The sequence below is a fragment of the Branchiostoma belcheri genome, unplaced genomic scaffold, assembly GCF_001625305.1.
Source record: "Branchiostoma belcheri isolate BF01 breed outbred unplaced genomic scaffold, Haploidv18h27 scaffold34, whole genome shotgun sequence".
Lineage (NCBI taxonomy): Eukaryota > Metazoa > Chordata > Leptocardii > Amphioxiformes > Branchiostomatidae > Branchiostoma > Branchiostoma belcheri.
Window position 1 is genome coordinate 2,274,379 of NW_017803954.1, and position 18,085 is coordinate 2,292,463.

Consider the following 18,085-nt stretch of genomic DNA (forward strand, 5'->3'; position numbering starts at 1 on the left):
AACATGAGGTCTGGAACCTAAAATTGTCCAGAAAATTTTTATTCATTCTGCAAGAGTTAGACATGGATAGGATGTGCTTATTTCCTTTAAAATACAAGCTCATTAAAATAATCTGTGTATCTCAAAGGACAGAAATATTGACATCTCATTATCTCAAGTAATAAGTATCATGATATATGTAACTATATAAAATCAACAGTATGAAACCTTCAGTGTCAGACATCTAGTTTTTCTAACAACATATTGCGAAGAAAATTGTAGGTACATTTCTTTCAAGCCAGTTACATTTCATGATTTCCCTGAGTCCTATTCTCATCTCATCTATCCTTAGTCCACTGTTGGGGCACCACAAAAGATCTGACAACAAATTACTTTCACCATGCTAGGTTTTCTATTCTTCTTAATGTTTCACTAAGTAATTTGCTGATATTATCCTCCCATCTTTTCAGTTTCCTATCCCTATCTTCCTCCCAGTCCTGTTCTCACTACTTGCTACCATACAGGTTCAGCAGCCTGTTGGCCTCCCTCTGTCCTGTCAGGTATGCTCCATGGACAGTGGAGAAAAACTCACTGTGAGTGGCCTCCCCTGCAAACTGCACTAGTGGGACCTGAAAATACACCAATAAAACTGTTAGTTTTGTCACAATTGTCACACTCAAAAAGTACATACATTGACAGCTTGGGATTTTTCCCCTCTCCTTGGTATTTGTTAGTTTGTTTATTGTTAAAATGCACAGACATAACAGTAATCAAATACAATATTACAATCAAGAAACATGTATAGAAATGACAGAAACATATTAAAAAAACAAAACAACATGTTTCTATCATAATTAAAAACTTCATTCTCAAACAATTTTAGAGTGGAACTTGTAACACTCTACAGTAGGAGCATCCTCACTAAATAAATTTCAACAGCACTTGGAGTTAAATGTAAAAAAAGCAGCTATTGCTCATAAGACAGGCACAGGTGGTGACTGTCCATGGTACTGAAAATTGTTCTGTTTGTAGATATGGCAGAAAAGTTGGCATTTTCCACTGAGAACCCCTGAGTTGAAGAGTTAACTGGCCCAATATAGAAAGGAAGTTGAATTATTCCATCATAAAATACCAGTCTGAGAGTGATTCCACACAACTATGATAAAGTTCAGAGTGAAGGCTCTGTTCAGTTGTTGTCCTTACTTCAGTGTTATCTCTGTAAAGAGGCTCTGCTACAGTGTTGATGTCGTCTCCCTTCTCCCCCACGTGTATGTAGGAGTAGGAGCCACAGGTCAGGGCATCACTGCCCCACCTGGTGATCATCGTTCTCACAGGCTTGGGGATGTCCTCTTTCCCTGTGGGGAAGTCAATAGACTAATCCTGACTGTCCATCACAATTAGCAGATCAACCAATGAGAAAATTGCAAATAGCAGATCAACCAATGAGAGAGTGGCTGCATGTCAATCAAGTGTTTGCATTTTTATGTTGTTATTTTGCATTTCTCCATTTTAATGGTGGTGGGCAGAGCTTTGGGATCAGTCAATTAGTAAGAGTCTCTTAGTTTTACAGATAATAGACAATTAATATACAATTAATATGATTATCTATTCACTAAGCACATGACTCTAACAGTGGCGTCATTACCCATGAACTTCTTCAGAATGCTGACAAAGGTGTTGGAGATTTCCTCTTCACTCAACGTTTCCATGTACTCAGCTTCCTTCCCTGAGATCCAGCCCAGAAGGGTGTTGGGGGCCTTGCTGTCAATGTAGAAAACATACATCTTCTTGTACCACTCCTCAGGGGTCTTGGTGTTACTTTGGTCTTGGTCCCAAACCTTAATGATTGTAAACAATGGTTTCAGTTTAGGTTACGTGTATATCGTACAAGAGACAAATGAGGCACTTCTGATCTATAAAAGGTCCCTGGGTCAAGATAGACATTGTTGAACTAGGAGGAGGTTTATAACTTACTTGTACAAACATATCTGGGTTAATGATGTGTGATCTTCAGATCCACCTGTTACTACTGATGTCCTTTTCTAAGTGAATTCTAATCCGAGGTAAGCTCTTTCTTTGTGGTTGTTTCATTTTGTGGTAGGAGATAAAGGGCGTTTTCACCATGTTTTAGATTTCCAGCTGAAACAATTCTGTAGTACAGTAGGCATACAAGAACGAAATACTAGTATCGAGGTATCATGAAGTTGTCGCAGACAAAAAACATGGTAACAAAACTACCACAAATGTTTCACAATTTATAGTATGCTGGCAACCAGCTCAGAAAATAATAATTCTGCAGCATTTGATGATGGCTCTGAACCTGGAATTTCAAATGAACTTCAGTTTGAAGAACAAAAGCTTAACAGCTATACATGTATACCAAGACACATAACATTTGTTGACAGGATATTCTTTACTGAAAGAAAAGAAAAGATGAGCAACAGTCAAAGATTTTCATGCAGAAACTTTGGACATCTGAACATCTCTCACCAGATGAAGAGCCTCACACTCTGTGTCCCAGAAGGGCTGCTGGAAGGTGAGGAAGATTTTATTGACTACACCAAACCCCATCCTCTCTAAGGAAGCCAGCTTCTCTTCTGGGAGAGGAGGCTGGAACAGAGTATGGCAGTTTTTCTTTAAGAAGCCGAGGGGCACTGTCACTATCACATGGTCAGCTGTGAGGACCTCTCCATCTTCACACTCCACTTCTACAGGGTGAGCAGATTCAGACCCCTTCTTTCCTTCATCTCTCCACCGGATGCACTGGACCTTCTTACTGTAAGAAACACAGTCTGGAGGAATGGTTTTCAGCATGAGGTCCAAGATGACGTTGTATCCGGAAGGGTTGTTGTAGTGGTCCCCGTCAAGTTCTCTGTACTGTCCGAAGTACTGCAGACTTTCTTCCCGCATGTCGTGGCAGCCTGTGATGCAGGTCTCCATCTTCAGGTAGTGTTGGAACAGGGCCATCTTGGTGCACTTAACGGCATCAATGTCGTTTGACGAGGCCAGCTGTTTACGGAACTCTCTGCTCAGAAAGTCTCCTGAAAGGGCAAAACAAATGAGGAAACAATGTATTGAGGCTAATAAAGGTTTGGCCAACTGAAACAAGATTATGAGGCAACAATTTTCAACATTCTATGTGGATACTGGCTACTTGCAACATTAGTACATATAGAATACAACACGGGGTATTCCGTATCACCCGAGGTATCGGCCCGACCGCGGGTCGGATCGCCCGACGGCCGCAGGCCGATCCGCCTCGCGGGAGGGCCGGGACCGAAGTACGGTCCGGTCCGGAACCGTTATCGAACGTTATCGCGGCCCGGGTATGATATAACGTAAAGTATGGCCCGGTACGGAACCCGTTATCGCACGTTATCGTGGCCCGGGTATGATATAAATGTACTTATCAATTGTCTAGGAAGCTTCTTAAGGTAAAATTTGTGGCAAGATGGCAACAAGAAGAGTTCTTCTTACAAATATTGTTCATCTGCCGTCCTGCTTTTTTTGTCAATTTCCTTGTGCTTTTTTTATAGTTCTCCACCAGCTCCATGCCTGCCAAGTCTCTGCCATCCTCTCTACAACTTGAGAAGAGTGGACAGAGAGACATCAGCTATGATAGGTTTATATCCCAGATTACATGCCCCCCTCCCCATGATCATCTATGACCAATCCTGTACCTGCTGAGTCCCCAGGCTGAGATGGCCTCCCTTCTCTGAACACAGCTTCACACTCCTGGACCACCTCATTGTAGTTCTGTAACAAGAGTATGAAACAGACTTTCAACAAGAAGGTCTATCTGTGAGTATGAATTCGCCACTTCCAGACCCTAGTCACATTGAGATTGTGAATCAGGCGTGAGCTACATTTGGGCGTAATGCATTATGCATTATACCACTTCCATTCTTCAAAGTGGTGATTTTCAACACCATGAAATCTTGCCTGCAATTTTCCTTTGGAACTGATGTGCTACTATTACTGTGGAAGGGACTGTGACCAATGAATGTTTAGTATTGAGAGAACTTTGTTAACATTGTTCAAGCAGCCTTTTGCTGCCAGATATCCCCAGTAACATTACTGTACTGGCCATTCAGCCCTAAGGGTTTAGTGCATGATGGATACAGTGCATGTCTACATATACATGCACATGTACATTAAGGCTTACCTTAAGACAGCTAACCACCACATCTTCATCTATAGCCTTTCCACCTGGCATAAGGAACTTCTCGTTCTCCAGTTCCCTGATGTTTTGTGTGTCCAAGTCGATATCTACAGGCTTCCCCTCGTCCCTCAGCAGGCCATGCTGCTTGGCTAACTCATAGATGGGGTTCCCAATACTACCATGGATCCAGTTGGCTCCAAACTCGAGAGTGTCTGAACCTAAGGTCAAAAAGATGGTGCAATATGGTCATCTGGCCTAACATCTTTTTTAGAGTTGACTTCTTTTTTTACAGTGGCAAGTAAAATTTGTGACATGGACCCAGTGACAAGACCTGAATAAAACTTAGCATATATATATATAAAGGCTGAGACTATTAACAGATTGCTGTCAATGATAACAATTTTTCACTACTGACAGGATGTTTTTGTTCAGAAGAATTTTTTAACAGTTACTAGTGACAAGATTTTCCTGTAAATAATGCCTTTCCCCAAGGCTTTCCCTAACCCTTATCTCTAATCTGGATCCTGTAAAATGGTGAAGAAATAAGACTTGAGAAAAAGAATATACATGTATAACGTTACCCTATATGCTACCCCAGGGCTCAAAATCTTTTTTTTCTCGGGTATGTGCAAAATTGCACGTTGGCCAAAATTTTTGGTGCAATTTGAAAACCTTATGTGCAAAACTATTATAATTTAGTCGTTCTGCAACTGTTTTCTAGCTGTTTTGAAAGAGGTGGCTCAGTGGAAGGATCCTGCAAAATTTAAGTAAACCCACAATAGATTAAACTGACCTTCCTAGTTTGAGTTATTTGCATAATGTTTCAACTTTATGCCCCTCCCACTCTCCACGTCACAAACACTAGTAGTAGTAACGTTAACTGTTGGAACTTCCCGAAATTTTATACGGCACATTAACAGTCTGAGAGCAATAAATTATTTTCATTTTGCATATTTGTCTCCCTTGATTATCGAGCACGATATCTGTAACGTTACTGCTTATAAAAATAATGTATCATTGTATGGTTAATTTTTGATGATTTGCCTTAACGCCCCCCCCCCTCTAGGTGCAGACATGCCCTGATTGCTACCCTCATGTGAAAATATAGGAATGTTCCCAATTAGTTTCTTTATCCTGCTAGCCTGGAGTGTGCTTGGGGGAAAATGTGTGTTGTGTTGAATCAGCATGTCATCCATTGGGCACGTTCTTTCAATTAGAGCTCGTCACGCCCCCTGTCACATCTGTTACGTTATATCAAGTGTATTAAAATATCCTTGGTTATATCAAGGAGCTTAAATGCTGGTTACAGTGCAACACCTTGCTTTTTCAAAAGAATATTACAACGAATCAATCGTAGTAAATACATATTTAATCGTTGTATACCCAGATACTGTGTCCATATCCGGCCACCGATTCTGTCCCTCGCCTCCAGAATCTTGACGTGGGTCAGCCCCTCCTGGACCAGTCGCTGTGCCGCCGCTACCCCGGCCATCCCGCCACCAACAATCACGACCTGTGGGCGCGGAGAGACCGACAGACCCGTGGTAGCCATGTTCACTCGATGTAACGTTACTTTGCATCCGGACAAGCTTCTCCCGGAACAAAGTACCTGTCGTTGACCTCTTACCTTTTGTCCTCAGGATGACCCATATTTTCTGGAAGAGACCATTTACTGAAGAGGGGTGGGCAAGCACGGTGCTTTGGGTTGGAGAAAAGAGCGATCCGGAATCCGATCCAGTCTTGGCAGTATCAATGTAACGTTATACGTTTGGGTCGCATCATACTGAGATGCATGTGTATTATGCGTACGGCTGCGTATGAAAGAAACGTCAGGATGCAAACGGAATGAGAATACGCAGAAGTGTGACAGGGCCATAACATCATTTGGCAAAAACATGAGGTCTGGAACCTAAAATTGTCCAGAAAATTTTATTCATTCTGCAAGAGTAGACATGGATAGGATGTGCTTATTTCCTTTAAAATACAAGCTCATTAAAATAATCTGTGTATCTCAAAGGACAGAAATATTGACATCTCATTATCTCAAGTAATAAGTATCATGATATATGTAACTATATAAAATCAACAGTATGAAACCTTCAGTGTCAGACATCTAGTTTTTCTAACAACATATTGCGAAGAAAATTGTAGGTACATTTCTTTCAAGCCAGTTACATTTCATGATTTCCCTGAGTCCTATCATGGAGGTAATTTTCTACCTCCATGGTCCTATTCTCATCTCATCTATCCTTAGTCCAATGTTGGGGCACCACAAAAGATCTGCCGACAAATTTCTTTCACCATGCTAGGTTTTCTATTCTTCTTAATGTTTCATTAAGTAATTTGCTGATATTATCCTCCCATCTTTTCAGTTTCCTATCCCTATCTTCCTCCCAGTCCTGTTCTCACTACTTGCTACCATACAGGTTCAGCAGCCTGTTGGCCTCCCTCTGTCCTGTCAGGTATGCTCCATGAACAGTGGAGAAAAACTCACTGTGAGTGGCCTCCCCTGCAAACTGCACTAGTGGGACCTGAAAACACACCAATAAAACTGTTAGTTTTGTCACAATTGTCATACTCAAAAAGTACATACATTGACAGCTTGGGATTTTCCCCTCTCCTGTTATTTGTTAGTTTGTTTATTGTTAAAATGCACACACATAACAGTAATGTTAATACAGTATTAGAATCAAGAAATATGTATAAGAATGACAGAAACATATTGTTTTTTTCCTGAGTTCATTTGTCATTATCCAAAATGCAATAGGCTTAATGTCACAATCATTAAAAACTTTATTCGCAACAATTGTAGAGTGGAATTTGTAACAAACTACAGTAGGAGTATCCTCACTACATAATTTAAAGCAGCACCTAAAGATAGACTGCTATTACTTTAAAGACAGATGGTGGCTGTCCATGGTACTGAAAACTGTTCTGTTTGTAGTTTTGTAGGTGTGGTAGAAAGGTTGGGGTTTTCCACAGAGACCTCTGTGTTGATGAGTTAACTGGCCCACTGTAGAAATGAGGTTAAATTATTCCATCATGAAATACCAGAGTGACTCCACACAACTATGATAAAGTTCAGGGTGTAGGCTCTGTACAGTTGTTGTCCTTACTTCAGTGTTATCTCTGTACAGAGGCTCTGCTACAGTGTTGATGTCGTCTCCCTTCTCCCCCACGTGTATGTAGGAGTAGGAGCCACAGGTCAGGGCATCACTGCCCCACCTGGTGATCATCGTTCTCACAGGCTTGGGGATGTCCTCTTTCCCTGTGGGGAAGTCAAGAGACTAATCCTGACTGTCAACCAATAGATGGTAATTAGCAGCTCAAACAGTGAGAGTGGCTGCATGATTTGAATTTTCATGTTTTTATTTTGTATTTCTATGTTTTGATTATGATGGGTGGGTAGGACTTTGGTTTCTCTCAATTTTAACCCATAGGAACTTTTAAGTTCTTTAAAAGACAAACATTGATACTGTTTGAGGCGAACCATTTATGAAGTGAACCCGCTTTGGACCAAAAGGGGTAAGAAGTTGAGACGCAAGGAAACATATTGATGAAGTTGAAATGGTGGTGCAAATGTTCATATAGCAGTCAGTGACACTTGTCATACAGATGCAGATACTTGGTTGTACATATAATAGAACTGAGGGCAAGGCTCTGTTCTGTTGTGTGTATAGGCAGGACTACCTTGTCCCTTACCTGTTATAAAGACTATGTATTGACTACATAGGTTGGATAATTGCTGCAAAAATATAACATACAGTTGTAATACAATAATAAAAGCTTATTCAATTTGTACTCAAAATGTGGTACAGTACTTGCAATACCTAACACACTGGGGTAAAATTAATTTGGTTTGAAATCTTAATGAGCACACAACTCTAACAGTGGCATCATTACCCATGAACTTCTTCAGAAGGCTGACGAAGGTGTTAGAGATTTCCTCTTCACTCAGTGTTTCCATGTACTCAGCTTCCTTCCCTGTGATCCAGCCCAGCAGGGTGTTGGGGGCCTTGCTGTCAATATAGAAGGCATATGTCTTCTTGTACCACTCCTCAGGGGCCTTGGTGTTACTTTGGTCTTGGTCCCAAACCTTAATGATTGTAAACAATGGTTTTAGATCAGGTTACTTGTACATTGTGCAAGATACAAATGAGGCACTTTACTTGTACAGACAGATCAGGGTCAATGATGGGTGGTCTTCACATCCATATGTTTATACAACTGAAGTCCTCTTCTAAGTGAATTCTAATCCCAGCAAAGCTCTTTTCTTTGCATGTCAGCATACTGTACATCATGAAACTTTTGTGGTGGTTTCATATTGTGGTAGCTATAGGAGATAAAGGGGGTTTTCACCATGTTTTAGATTTCCAGCTGGAACAATTCCGTAATACAGTAGGCATACAAGAACGAAATACTAGTACATGTATCTCAGGTATCATGAATTTAAGGCAGAGGGGTCACCACAAAAAAAAAACAAAAAAAAAACAACATGAAAACAAAACCACCACAAAAGTTTCCCAAGTTACAGTATGTTGGCCACCACCTCAGAAAATACTAATTCTGCAGCATGTGATTATGCCTCTGAACCTGCAGTTTCAAATGAACTAGAGTTTGGAGAGAAAAATTATACCAAGAAACAACAGCATTTGATGACAGACAGAAAACAAAAGATGACTAACAGACAAAGATGTCCATGCAGAAAATCTATAGGATATCTTACCAGGTGAAGAGCCTCACACTCTGTGTCCCAGAAGGGCTGCTGGAAGGTGAGGAAGATTTTGTTGACAACACCAAACCCCATCCTCTCTACGGAAGCCAGCTTCTCTTCTGGGAGAGGAGGCTGGAACAGAGTCTGGCAGTTTTTCTTCAAGAAGCCGAGGGGCACTGTCACTATCACATGGTCAGCTGTGAGGACCTCTCCATCTTCACACTCCACTTCTACAGGGTGAGCAGATTCAGACCCCTTCTTTCCTTCTTCTCTCCACTGGATGCACTGGACCTTCTTATTGTACGAAACACAGTCTGGAGGAATGGTTTTCAGGATGAGGTCTAAGATCATGTTGTATCCAGAAAGGTCATTGTAGGGATCACCCTCAAGTTCTCTGTACTGTCCGAAGTACTGCAGACTTTCTTCCCGCATGTCGTGGCAGCCTGTGACGCAGGTCTCCATCTTCAGGTAGTGTTGGAACAGGGCCATTTTGGTGCACCTAACGGCATCAATGTCGTTTGACGAGGCCAGCTGTTTACGGAACTCTCTGCTCAGAAAGTCTCCTGATAGGGCAGAACAAATGAGGAAATATATGGAAGCTAATAAATGTTTCGCCAATTGAAACAAACTACAAAATTATGAGGCATCTTAAATCTTCAATGTGGTTCCTGACTTCTAGTACTTATTCATTTTCTAGGAAGCTTCCCAACTTAAAATCTGTGGCAACAGAAAGAGTTGTTACAAATACTGTTCATCTGCCTTCCAGCTTTGTTCTAATTCTCCACCAGCTCCATGGCCTGTCAAGTCTCTTTCATCATCTCTACAAATTGAGGAGAGTAGGAAGAGAGATGTCAGCTCTGATAAGTTTATATACCAGATTACAGGCTTCCTTCCCCAAGATCATCTGTATACCTGCTGAGTCCCCAGGCTGAGACGGCCTCCCTTCTTTGAACACAGCTTCACACTCCTGGACCACATCATTGTATTCCTGTAACAAAACAAGAAACAGACTTTCAACAAGAAGGTCCATCGGTGAGTCTGAATTTGACACTTAGTGAATCAGGCTTGAGCTTGTGAGCTTGGTTCAATGTGGTGTTTTTAACACATTGAAATAATGCCAGTGGCCATGAGGTTGAGAAGACCCCAGCCTCACATGCTTCAAGGTCGTCCTACAGATAGCAAGACCTCCCCCCAAGCAAAATCCTGGTTATGAGGTTGGCAATTTTGTCTGCAATTTCTCCTCTGAAAATGATGTGCCACTGTGGAAGAGTTTGTGACAAATGAATGATCATGAATGTTGAGAGAAGCCACAGCTTTTGCTGCCAACTTCTTAAGCTAATCATTCACCCAGTACACTGGCCTTTTAGCCCTAAGGGCTTACACTTACAGTGTCTACAGTTTACAGTTTACCTGAAGACAGCTGTCCACCACATCTTCATCTATAACCTTTCCACCGGGCATAAGGAATTTCTCGTTCTCCAGTTCCCTCATGTTTTGTGTGTCCAAGTCAGACTTCTCCTGGTCCCTCAGCAGGCTGTGCTGCTTGGCTAGCTCATAGATGGGGTTCCCAATACTACCATGGATCCAGTTGGCACCAAACTCGAGAATGTCTGAACCTAAAGGTCAGACATAGCACAGCAAAAAGATGGTGCAATGTGGTCATTCTGGTCTGACTGTTTTTAGTGGCAAGTGAAATTTGTGACATGGACCCAGCGACAAGACTCAAATAAACCTTAGTATAAGGCCGAAACTATTAACAGATTGCTGTGAATGATAACAGTTTTTCACTAACTGTGTTACTGACAAGATTTTTCTCTTCAGAAGAATTTTTTACTAGTGATTTTACTAAGATTTTCCTGTAAATAATGCCTTTCCCCAAGGCTTTGCCTGAACCCTTATCTCTAATCCAGAAGATCCTGTAAAATGGTGAAAAAATACGACTTGAGAAAAAGAATATATAACCCTGTACATGTATGCTACTATCCTCATGTGAAAAGATGTGAGTGTTTCCAATTAGTTTCTTTATCCTGCTAGCCTGGAGTGTGCCTAACTGATAAAATACAGTAGCTCACCCTGGGGGAAAATGGGCATTTGATATCTCTGTGTGTTGTGTGAATCAGCATGTCATCCATTGGGCACGTTCTTTCAATTAGAGCTCGTCACGACCCCTGTCACATCTGTTATATCAAGTGTAATGTCCTTGGTTATATCAAGGAGCTGGTTACAGTGCAACACCTTGCTTTTTCAAAAGAACCTTAAAGCGAATTAATCGCAGTGGTTTAATTTATTAATACCCAGATACTGTGTCCATATCCGGCCACCGATTCTGTCCCTCGCCTCCAGAATCTTGACGTGGGTCAGCCCCTCCTGGACCAGTCGCTGTGCCGCCGCTACCCCGGCCATCCCGCCACCTACAATCACGACCTGTGGGCGCGGAGGGCCCGACAGACCCGTGGTAGCCATGTTCACTCGATGTAACGTTACTTTGCTTCTGGCAAGCTTCTACCGGACCAAAGTACATGTCTTACCCTTTCATCCTCTGGATGACCCATATTTTCTGGAAGAAACCATTTCCTTATGAGGGGCGGGGAAGCACGGGTGGTGGTGACATTGATTGGGTTGGTGGAAAGAGCGGTCCAGTCCGGAAGCCGATCCAGTCTAGGCATTATCAATGTATACTAGTACGTTTGAGTCGCATGTGAAAGGCTGGTAATTTTCCTTGGAACAATTGAAGTTATTATTTCTTGGTAAATATGATGGTGATATTGTCAGGCGAATACAACAATGCATGTGGCACCCTTCATTATAAAAGTTTTACCAGGCTCTTCTTCAATTTAATCCATGGTAAATTTTTCACAGTGAACATTGTAACATTACATCTAGTTCCATTATGATGGATACTGATTACTAGCAGAACATTCTCATGATACAAATAGTGCAATGAACAGAATTCCTTTTGATGACGACAACACCGACAACTAATAATAAAAATTGAATTTTTCAGAAAAAATTAAGCTGGGGAATTCTGATAATCTTAAACCAAACAGACATACAAAATACAACATACTGTTCAGACTACATTTTTACATGATTCTTTCTCCATGATGTTTCATTTTTAATCTGATACAAAATTACATGCTTGACAGCAAACATCATCATGTCAACATTGCCATCAACGCCAGAAATCAACAACTACCCTAGTGTAAAGGGGTTTGTGGTATCATGCACATCCTAGCTAATACATTGTACCTCAATAAAGGTTATTGATTGATTGATTAATCTAAACAATCTATATCCAATCCTGGCTCATACTGGGGTATATCCTGAAGCACCTGTTGTGATGCAAATGTCTATATCTGACATGAACCTTTACAATATTGCTTATTCAAGTAACATTCTGATTCTCTACATTCCAGTGATGAAAATTGGTCATAATCTATCTTACATACACGGATTCACTGATGATAAGCTACAGACCTGGCTATACTGATGCTGTGGAAGGTGATTATGGAATAATACATGTGTTGTTGCAACTTCTTTTTCTGTCAACATCCCTAATCAAGTTATTGATACCTCCTTGATTCAACCAAAGATGACTTCCCATAGTTGTCCTCTACTTTGAAAAAAAAAACCCTCACGTATTGGTTAGTTTTGTATCTACATAGCCTAGCATATTGACAGAACAACAGTCAGGGCCTGCACAAGTGGATCAGCCTGTCAGCCTCCCTCTGACCAGATAAGTAAGCTGCATGCACAGTGGACTGGTACAGGCGATGGGTGGCCTCCCCGGCAAACTGGACCACAGGCTCCTGCAAAGTTAAGACACCGGTCATGATTTTCCTGTGAAGGGACTCCTACCGGTACACATTATCTGGATGTCACTTCAAGATCTAGCAAAAAAATCAGCTAAATCTGCAGCACACCTCCCACATTGTTGTAGATAAAAAAAGCACTGAAATAGATGGCTTACGGGAAGTATTTTTGGTTTTCATGAGCTTCAAGTTCACCCTATTTCCTGTGTCTGACCTTTCCCCTCCTGTCATTCTGCCTGTCAATCTTCCCCCACCCATGTGTTGTTGACCTACTCTAGACAGGCACACAAACACATAACTAGCTCAGCCACCCAAACAGTACCCAGTAGCTAGTAAATATACCCACCCCTGTATGTGGGGAGTAGAGTGGTTCTGCTATGGTGTCAATGTCTTCCCCACTTGCCCCAACAGCCATGAAAGAGTAGGATCCACAGGTCAGAGGGTCATTGCCCCACCTGCTTCTCACAAGCCTCTGAGGGAGGGGGATCTCATCATTCCCTGTGGGGAAAATAGAAACAATACAAACCTGGAAAGACATGACGTATTGCATGGAGTCAATTGCTTTCTCTACTCTATCAGAGAAATATTTGGAAATACATTTTCCTGCAAAAAACATGTAAGGCAACCTCCACTTTGGCTCTTCAAATTTAAATTACTGGTGCTAAAAATGTAGTAATAAAAAGCAAACAAAACTGAAACTGCACAAAGTTGTTCATGTATGCAAGTGGCGCTTAAGTTAAAAAGAGTAAGTAAACTTTGCAATACCAGTAAACCTCCTGAGGACCTCCACAATTTTATGTGCAACCTCTTCCTCAGGCAGTGTCTCCATGTGCAGTGCCTCTTCTCCAGAAAGCCAGCAAAAGACAGTGTTAGGAGCCTTTGGGTCTACATAGAAGATGTACAACTTCTTGTACCACTCCTCAGGGCACCTAGGCTCTGTTTCTTCTTCCCTACAAACCTGTGTATAAAAAGTAATAATCAGTCTTTCCTGGTGATTGAATAAAAAAAAGTTAACTCTAAAGTTGCCAGGTCAAATTAGACTGACCAAACAAGCACATGACCTGTGACATCTGGGCTATACTACACCATTAAAGGGTCCAAGCTCACCAGCTGAAATCCAGGACTGCCTGCTTCCCAGAAGGGTTTCTCATACTCCAGGAAGATCTTGTCCACGACTCCAAAACCCATCTTTGCAATGGATCTCTGCTTCTTCTCAGGCAGTGGAGGCTGGAGGAATGTCGAAGCATGTTTCTTTAAGAAGCCAAGAGGAACTGTTATAATAACGTGATCAGCCTTGAGGATCTCTCCATCTTCACACACAATGCTTACACCATGTTGGGGATGACGTTCAGCACGGCTATTGTTGGTGTCAGCTTCCACCTGATCCCACAGAACACATTTAACTTGTTTGTTATACAAAATACACTCAGATGGAATATCCTTCAGTAGCACACCAAACACTGTGTCATACCCATCAGGCAAGTTGATGTTACCTCCAGCAAAGCAAACATGCTCGCCAAAATACTGAAGCCCAACTTCCTTCATACTGTGGCACCCATTAATGAAGGTCTCTTGCTTAAGGTGTTGCTTAAAGAGAGACATCTTCAGCCTCTTGACATCATCATTGTCAGTAGACTGATTGAGCCTCTTGGGAAACTCTTGCTCAAGGTAGTTACCTGAATATAAATAAACCAAGATGAAAAATAAATCCAAAAGAATTCAGCATTTTTTGAAAATGTTGTAATATTATGATAGACCAATCCTCTCTTGATTGCTTTGTCACAATGTATCAGATGTCATATTTTGCACACAAAATGTTAGATGACACTTAAGTACATTGTACTGAAGTATTAATAATGTTATACCAATAATCTTGAAAACTTACCCACTGATTCATCTGGGGGGTGAGGAGTTTTCTTCTTGAGAAAGAAGTTGCAACATTCTTCTATCAGTTCCTCATACATGTGCAGGAACTCTTGCACAATCTCTCTGTCTATGACCTGGCCCCCAGGCATGAAGGTGTCCCCTCGAAGCCTGTAACGAGCGTTGAAGGTTTGGAGCCGAGCCGTATTCTTCAAAAGGTTGTGATTTTCAGCGAGTTTGTAGATAGGGTTACCTTCACTCCCATGGATCCAGTTGGCACCAAGCTCTATGATGTTTGGGCCTGTTTAGCAATGAAACATTGAGAGATATTGTCAGTTCTTATGCAGTTACTAACTCTGATCAAAGACATTCTAAAATGCCCTTGATCTGATGTCTTATCCTTCCATCAGAAATGGAAAAGTTTAAGTCTAACGTTACTTGTAATTCAATTTTACTTTTAGTGGAGAGGTAAACTTTTTTGGGTGAATTGCTGAATTTTAATACAACCTGCTTCAACTAGCGTTGCTGACAAACAACGGTTGGAGGAGACAAAAGCTGAAGTGAGAGCTGCATCTCAGGCAGACGGAATGATTTGAAAAGGTAGACCTCTTCAAGTAGAAATGTAAATGATCAGGTTGGACTTATCATTAAAAGAGCCCTTCAGTGTGATAATAAAGGGTTAATGCACTGCCCCGAGTTGTATATGGTGTCATAACTGCATGAGCAGCTGCCATAACCACCGAATAAACCACCGTGTGAGCGAAGCGAACGAGGTGGTTTATGAGGTGGTTATGGCAGCTGCCCATGCAGTTATGACACCATATACAACGAGGAAAAGGCAGTGCATTAAAATTATTATCATATAGCCTATCCAAACTGTCAATCAACACAATTCCTGTTTGAAATACAACAGCTTTAATATATAAAAATATATACATAAAAATACATTCGAATATATTATACGCTTTAAAACAAATATGGATAATTTCATTTAATGCAAATTGTAGTTTAAATGAAGCTAAACAAAAAAGTTTGTTGGACAGAAAAATGCTACAAAGGTTTACAGAAAGAGTCGCATGCCCCTATACCCTATAACATAATGGTATCAGCCATAACATGACATGTGCTGTTATTCCGCCATAACACCACATGTGCTGTTATCGGGAAATAACAGCACGGGTATCCGGGCCTCTGATTGGTCCACGCCGTCCGGCTATATGATAATGTGAAATAATGATAAGATTTCGAAAATAAATCACCAGAAGGAGTGCAATTAATAGAATTGTTGCAACCAATCCACTCAGAATCCTAAAATAAACTAGATAGTAATATTAGCGGTTGCTAATATAGACAGGTTTGCGTTGTAGTCGTTGTAGTGTAAGTTACAATATGTTTTTTGTGTGTGCTTTACCTTTTACAGAGTTCCTTCTCATCCTTTTCTAATCCCCACTTACCTTGTAAATAATTTCCTCATCAATATAACAAAAGAACAATAGTTACACCCAAAACAAAATAAATTTCAATTCTTTATGACTTCTCTATGCCCCATGACCTTCAACCTTTTGAGGGTCATACAGGCGTCAACAGCGCCCTCCCCAAGCCTTGCCCGTCCGTTTTCGTGGGCAAATTTCTGCTTCCTAAGAGGTTTTGAAACCTAAAAAATCACACCAGGGGAGAAATAAACCACATACGTTATTTTCATGGTCTGAGTCCACTAAAATCAAGAAGGGTTTGCGCAGTTACGTCTAGACGTGTCTGACAGGCATGACATTGGGCTTAATCTCAGGTCGCTACGTTAGCGGTGTGATTGATAATAGTTCACCTCTGTCTAATCTGAGGTCAATTAAATTAAAAGACAAGCGGCTTTTCACTGTGTGAACCGTGGGTAATGTACATACAATATATTTTATAGCGGGGTAGTGGGGAGGCGTTCGGCGGGAGTTCGAGCCCCAGTGTTGACAAATGAATTCGTAAAATTAAGGCTAAGTAAACTCCTAGCCTGACTAAATCTGCGCTCCTAGCGGCCGGCCCGGTATTACACCAGTCAATACCGGGCCGGCCGCTAGGGGCGCAGATTTAGTCAGGTTAAACTAAGTAAACTCCTCACTATCTCCAATTACCAATAGAAATTGCTCCTGGACGTCGACGCCGCTCCCTGATAAGGAATAGTTTGCCCGGACAGAGCTACTGTTAATAAGTTATACATACATACATACATACATACCTTACTATTAATCATATATATTCCGGTCATGTACAAAGAGGAATTGACATGGTACCTTTAAATTTCAGGTCGTCTTCATGCAATGCTTCTCAATAAGTTTTCACAAACATAATTTGCAAGGTGTTATACTGTACGGATTTCCCTTCAGATGTACAAAGTAAACTGGAATAGCTTGTAAAATGTGCTCTATCCGTCATAGTAGATCCAGGCCAGATGTTTGTCCTTGAGCGCGATGATCGCAGTTCTGCTGTTCAAGGCCGTGTGAAAAGGCACGTTGTTGGGGATGATACAATAACGCTAGCAGGGGAGTATTGTTCCTGGTAAGAAAGGGGTGGGAATTTCCCGGCAATAAGACTATAGTTTTTATACTGGTTGTAGGCTCATGATCACGAGACCATGTCTAGAGTATGCGGACATCGTTTGGGCAGGCAGCATTAGACAAAACCAAAGGTCCTTGGATTCTGTCCAGTACCAAACCGCCTGGCTAATTGGGCCAAAAAATCTTCTTCCATAGAGCCACTTTGCTTCGGAACACGCTACCTCCCAATGCCGCACAGCTCCCACTATTACCTGCTTCAAAACAAAACTCCAGACCTCATTTGGAGATCCATACATTGTGGATTCTGACTCTGCCCTCCCGATGTAAATACTACTCATTTTAGTACACCTTAGCTTAAGTCGTTATGCATTTTATGTATAGTAAATCCTATAGATGTAATGAGTTCATATTTTTATTGTAATGTCCTGTACTCATCTTATGTAGCTTGTATGTCCTTGTCACCCGGGGTTAGCCCTTTAAAATACATGTAGTTGGACAGCCCTGGCTGTTCTTTGTACAGCTGAACCAATTAATGTAGGCTTTAATAGAGAACACTTTAATAGCTCGGCGTACCGGCAAAATTTGCAGGAAATAACGTTTCACTTTAGTTGAGTGTGCCCCTCAACCCCCATAGATTCGTCGAGTCTTCGATATTTTTTTTTCATGAATGACAAAGAGGCAAGTGACTATATGTCAATTCTTATTGTCATCCACGTATGGCATACACGGACATGAAAGCATATCCTTGGTGATTATGACAAAGCCAATACCGGAAACGCACATAACGAACTGTCCCCATTTTTCGTAAGAGTCTATTAGACGTAGATTCGTTATTGAAGTTGACGGCTGCAAATTAGAGGTAGGAGATCGGGTCGCGCAGTTGGCTGACCTGAAGGCAAGGCTAGCTTCCGTGGAGTTGACACACCGAGCCTCGGGTCATCCCACAAGTGTATAGTATGTCGTGGAAAAATGTTCGGTGGCAAGGCAGTATCCATTGGCCGGACGGGTGTCC

The 18,085-nt window shown here is 41.5% G+C and overlaps 3 protein-coding genes across 3 annotated transcripts in view; all 3 read right to left on the bottom strand.

Moving 5' to 3' along the window:
• Nucleotides 1-84: 84 nt before the first annotated feature.
• On the bottom strand, nucleotides 85-11,415 carry LOC109475523 (spermine oxidase-like). The gene is made up of 14 exons (XM_019776165.1): nucleotides 11,150-11,415; nucleotides 10,266-10,471; nucleotides 9,768-9,843; nucleotides 8,868-9,418; nucleotides 8,045-8,237; nucleotides 7,258-7,409; nucleotides 6,561-6,672; nucleotides 5,525-5,698; nucleotides 4,145-4,359; nucleotides 3,660-3,735; nucleotides 2,470-3,020; nucleotides 1,625-1,817; nucleotides 1,183-1,334; nucleotides 85-608 (listed from the first exon to the last, which is right to left on the bottom strand). The coding sequence occupies exons 1-14, from the start codon at nucleotides 11,316-11,318 to the stop codon at nucleotides 486-488; spliced, it is 2,943 nt and encodes a 980-aa protein (XP_019631724.1). The 5' UTR covers nucleotides 11,319-11,415; the 3' UTR covers nucleotides 85-485.
• Nucleotides 11,409-16,301, bottom strand: LOC109475433 (peroxisomal N(1)-acetyl-spermine/spermidine oxidase-like). The gene is made up of 6 exons (XM_019776034.1): nucleotides 16,274-16,301; nucleotides 14,553-14,831; nucleotides 13,775-14,343; nucleotides 13,433-13,625; nucleotides 13,014-13,165; nucleotides 11,409-12,664 (listed from the first exon to the last, which is right to left on the bottom strand). Exons 1-6 carry the CDS (start codon nucleotides 16,299-16,301, stop codon nucleotides 12,545-12,547), a joined length of 1,341 nt encoding a protein of 446 aa, XP_019631593.1. The 3' UTR covers nucleotides 11,409-12,544.
• Nucleotides 16,302-16,940: 639 nt separating this feature from the next.
• The window catches only part of LOC109475434 (spermine oxidase-like), a 17,438-nt gene continuing 16,293 nt past the window's right edge, over nucleotides 16,941-18,085 (bottom strand). Inside the window, exon 6 of the mRNA XM_019776035.1 lies at nucleotides 16,941-17,001. Coding sequence (XP_019631594.1) covers nucleotides 16,941-17,001 — 61 coding nt within the window. The remainder of the gene's footprint in view (nucleotides 17,002-18,085) is intronic.

Excerpts from the sequence above, each read along its gene's own strand:
- LOC109475523 (XM_019776165.1), bottom strand. The coding sequence starts at position 11,318 with ATGGCTACCACGGGTCTGTCGGGCCCTCCGCGCCCACAGGTCGTGATT. Across the intron at positions 8,238-8,867 it reads AGTGTGAGGCTCTTCACCTG|GTTTGGGACCAAGACCAAAG; the intron begins GTAAGATATCCT and ends ACAATCATTAAG. Across the intron at positions 3,736-4,144 it reads TGGTGGTTAGCTGTCTTAAG|AACTACAATGAGGTGGTCCA; the intron begins GTAAGCCTTAAT and ends CTCTTGTTACAG.
- LOC109475433 (XM_019776034.1), bottom strand. The coding sequence starts at position 16,301 with ATGTCATGCCTGTCAGACACGTCTAGAC. Across the intron at positions 13,166-13,432 it reads GGTCCTCAGGAGGTTTACTG|GGAATGATGAGATCCCCCTC; the intron begins GTATTGCAAAGT and ends TTTTCCCCACAG. Across the intron at positions 12,665-13,013 it reads TCTACTCCCCACATACAGGG|GAGCCTGTGGTCCAGTTTGC; the intron begins GTGGGTATATTT and ends TTAACTTTGCAG.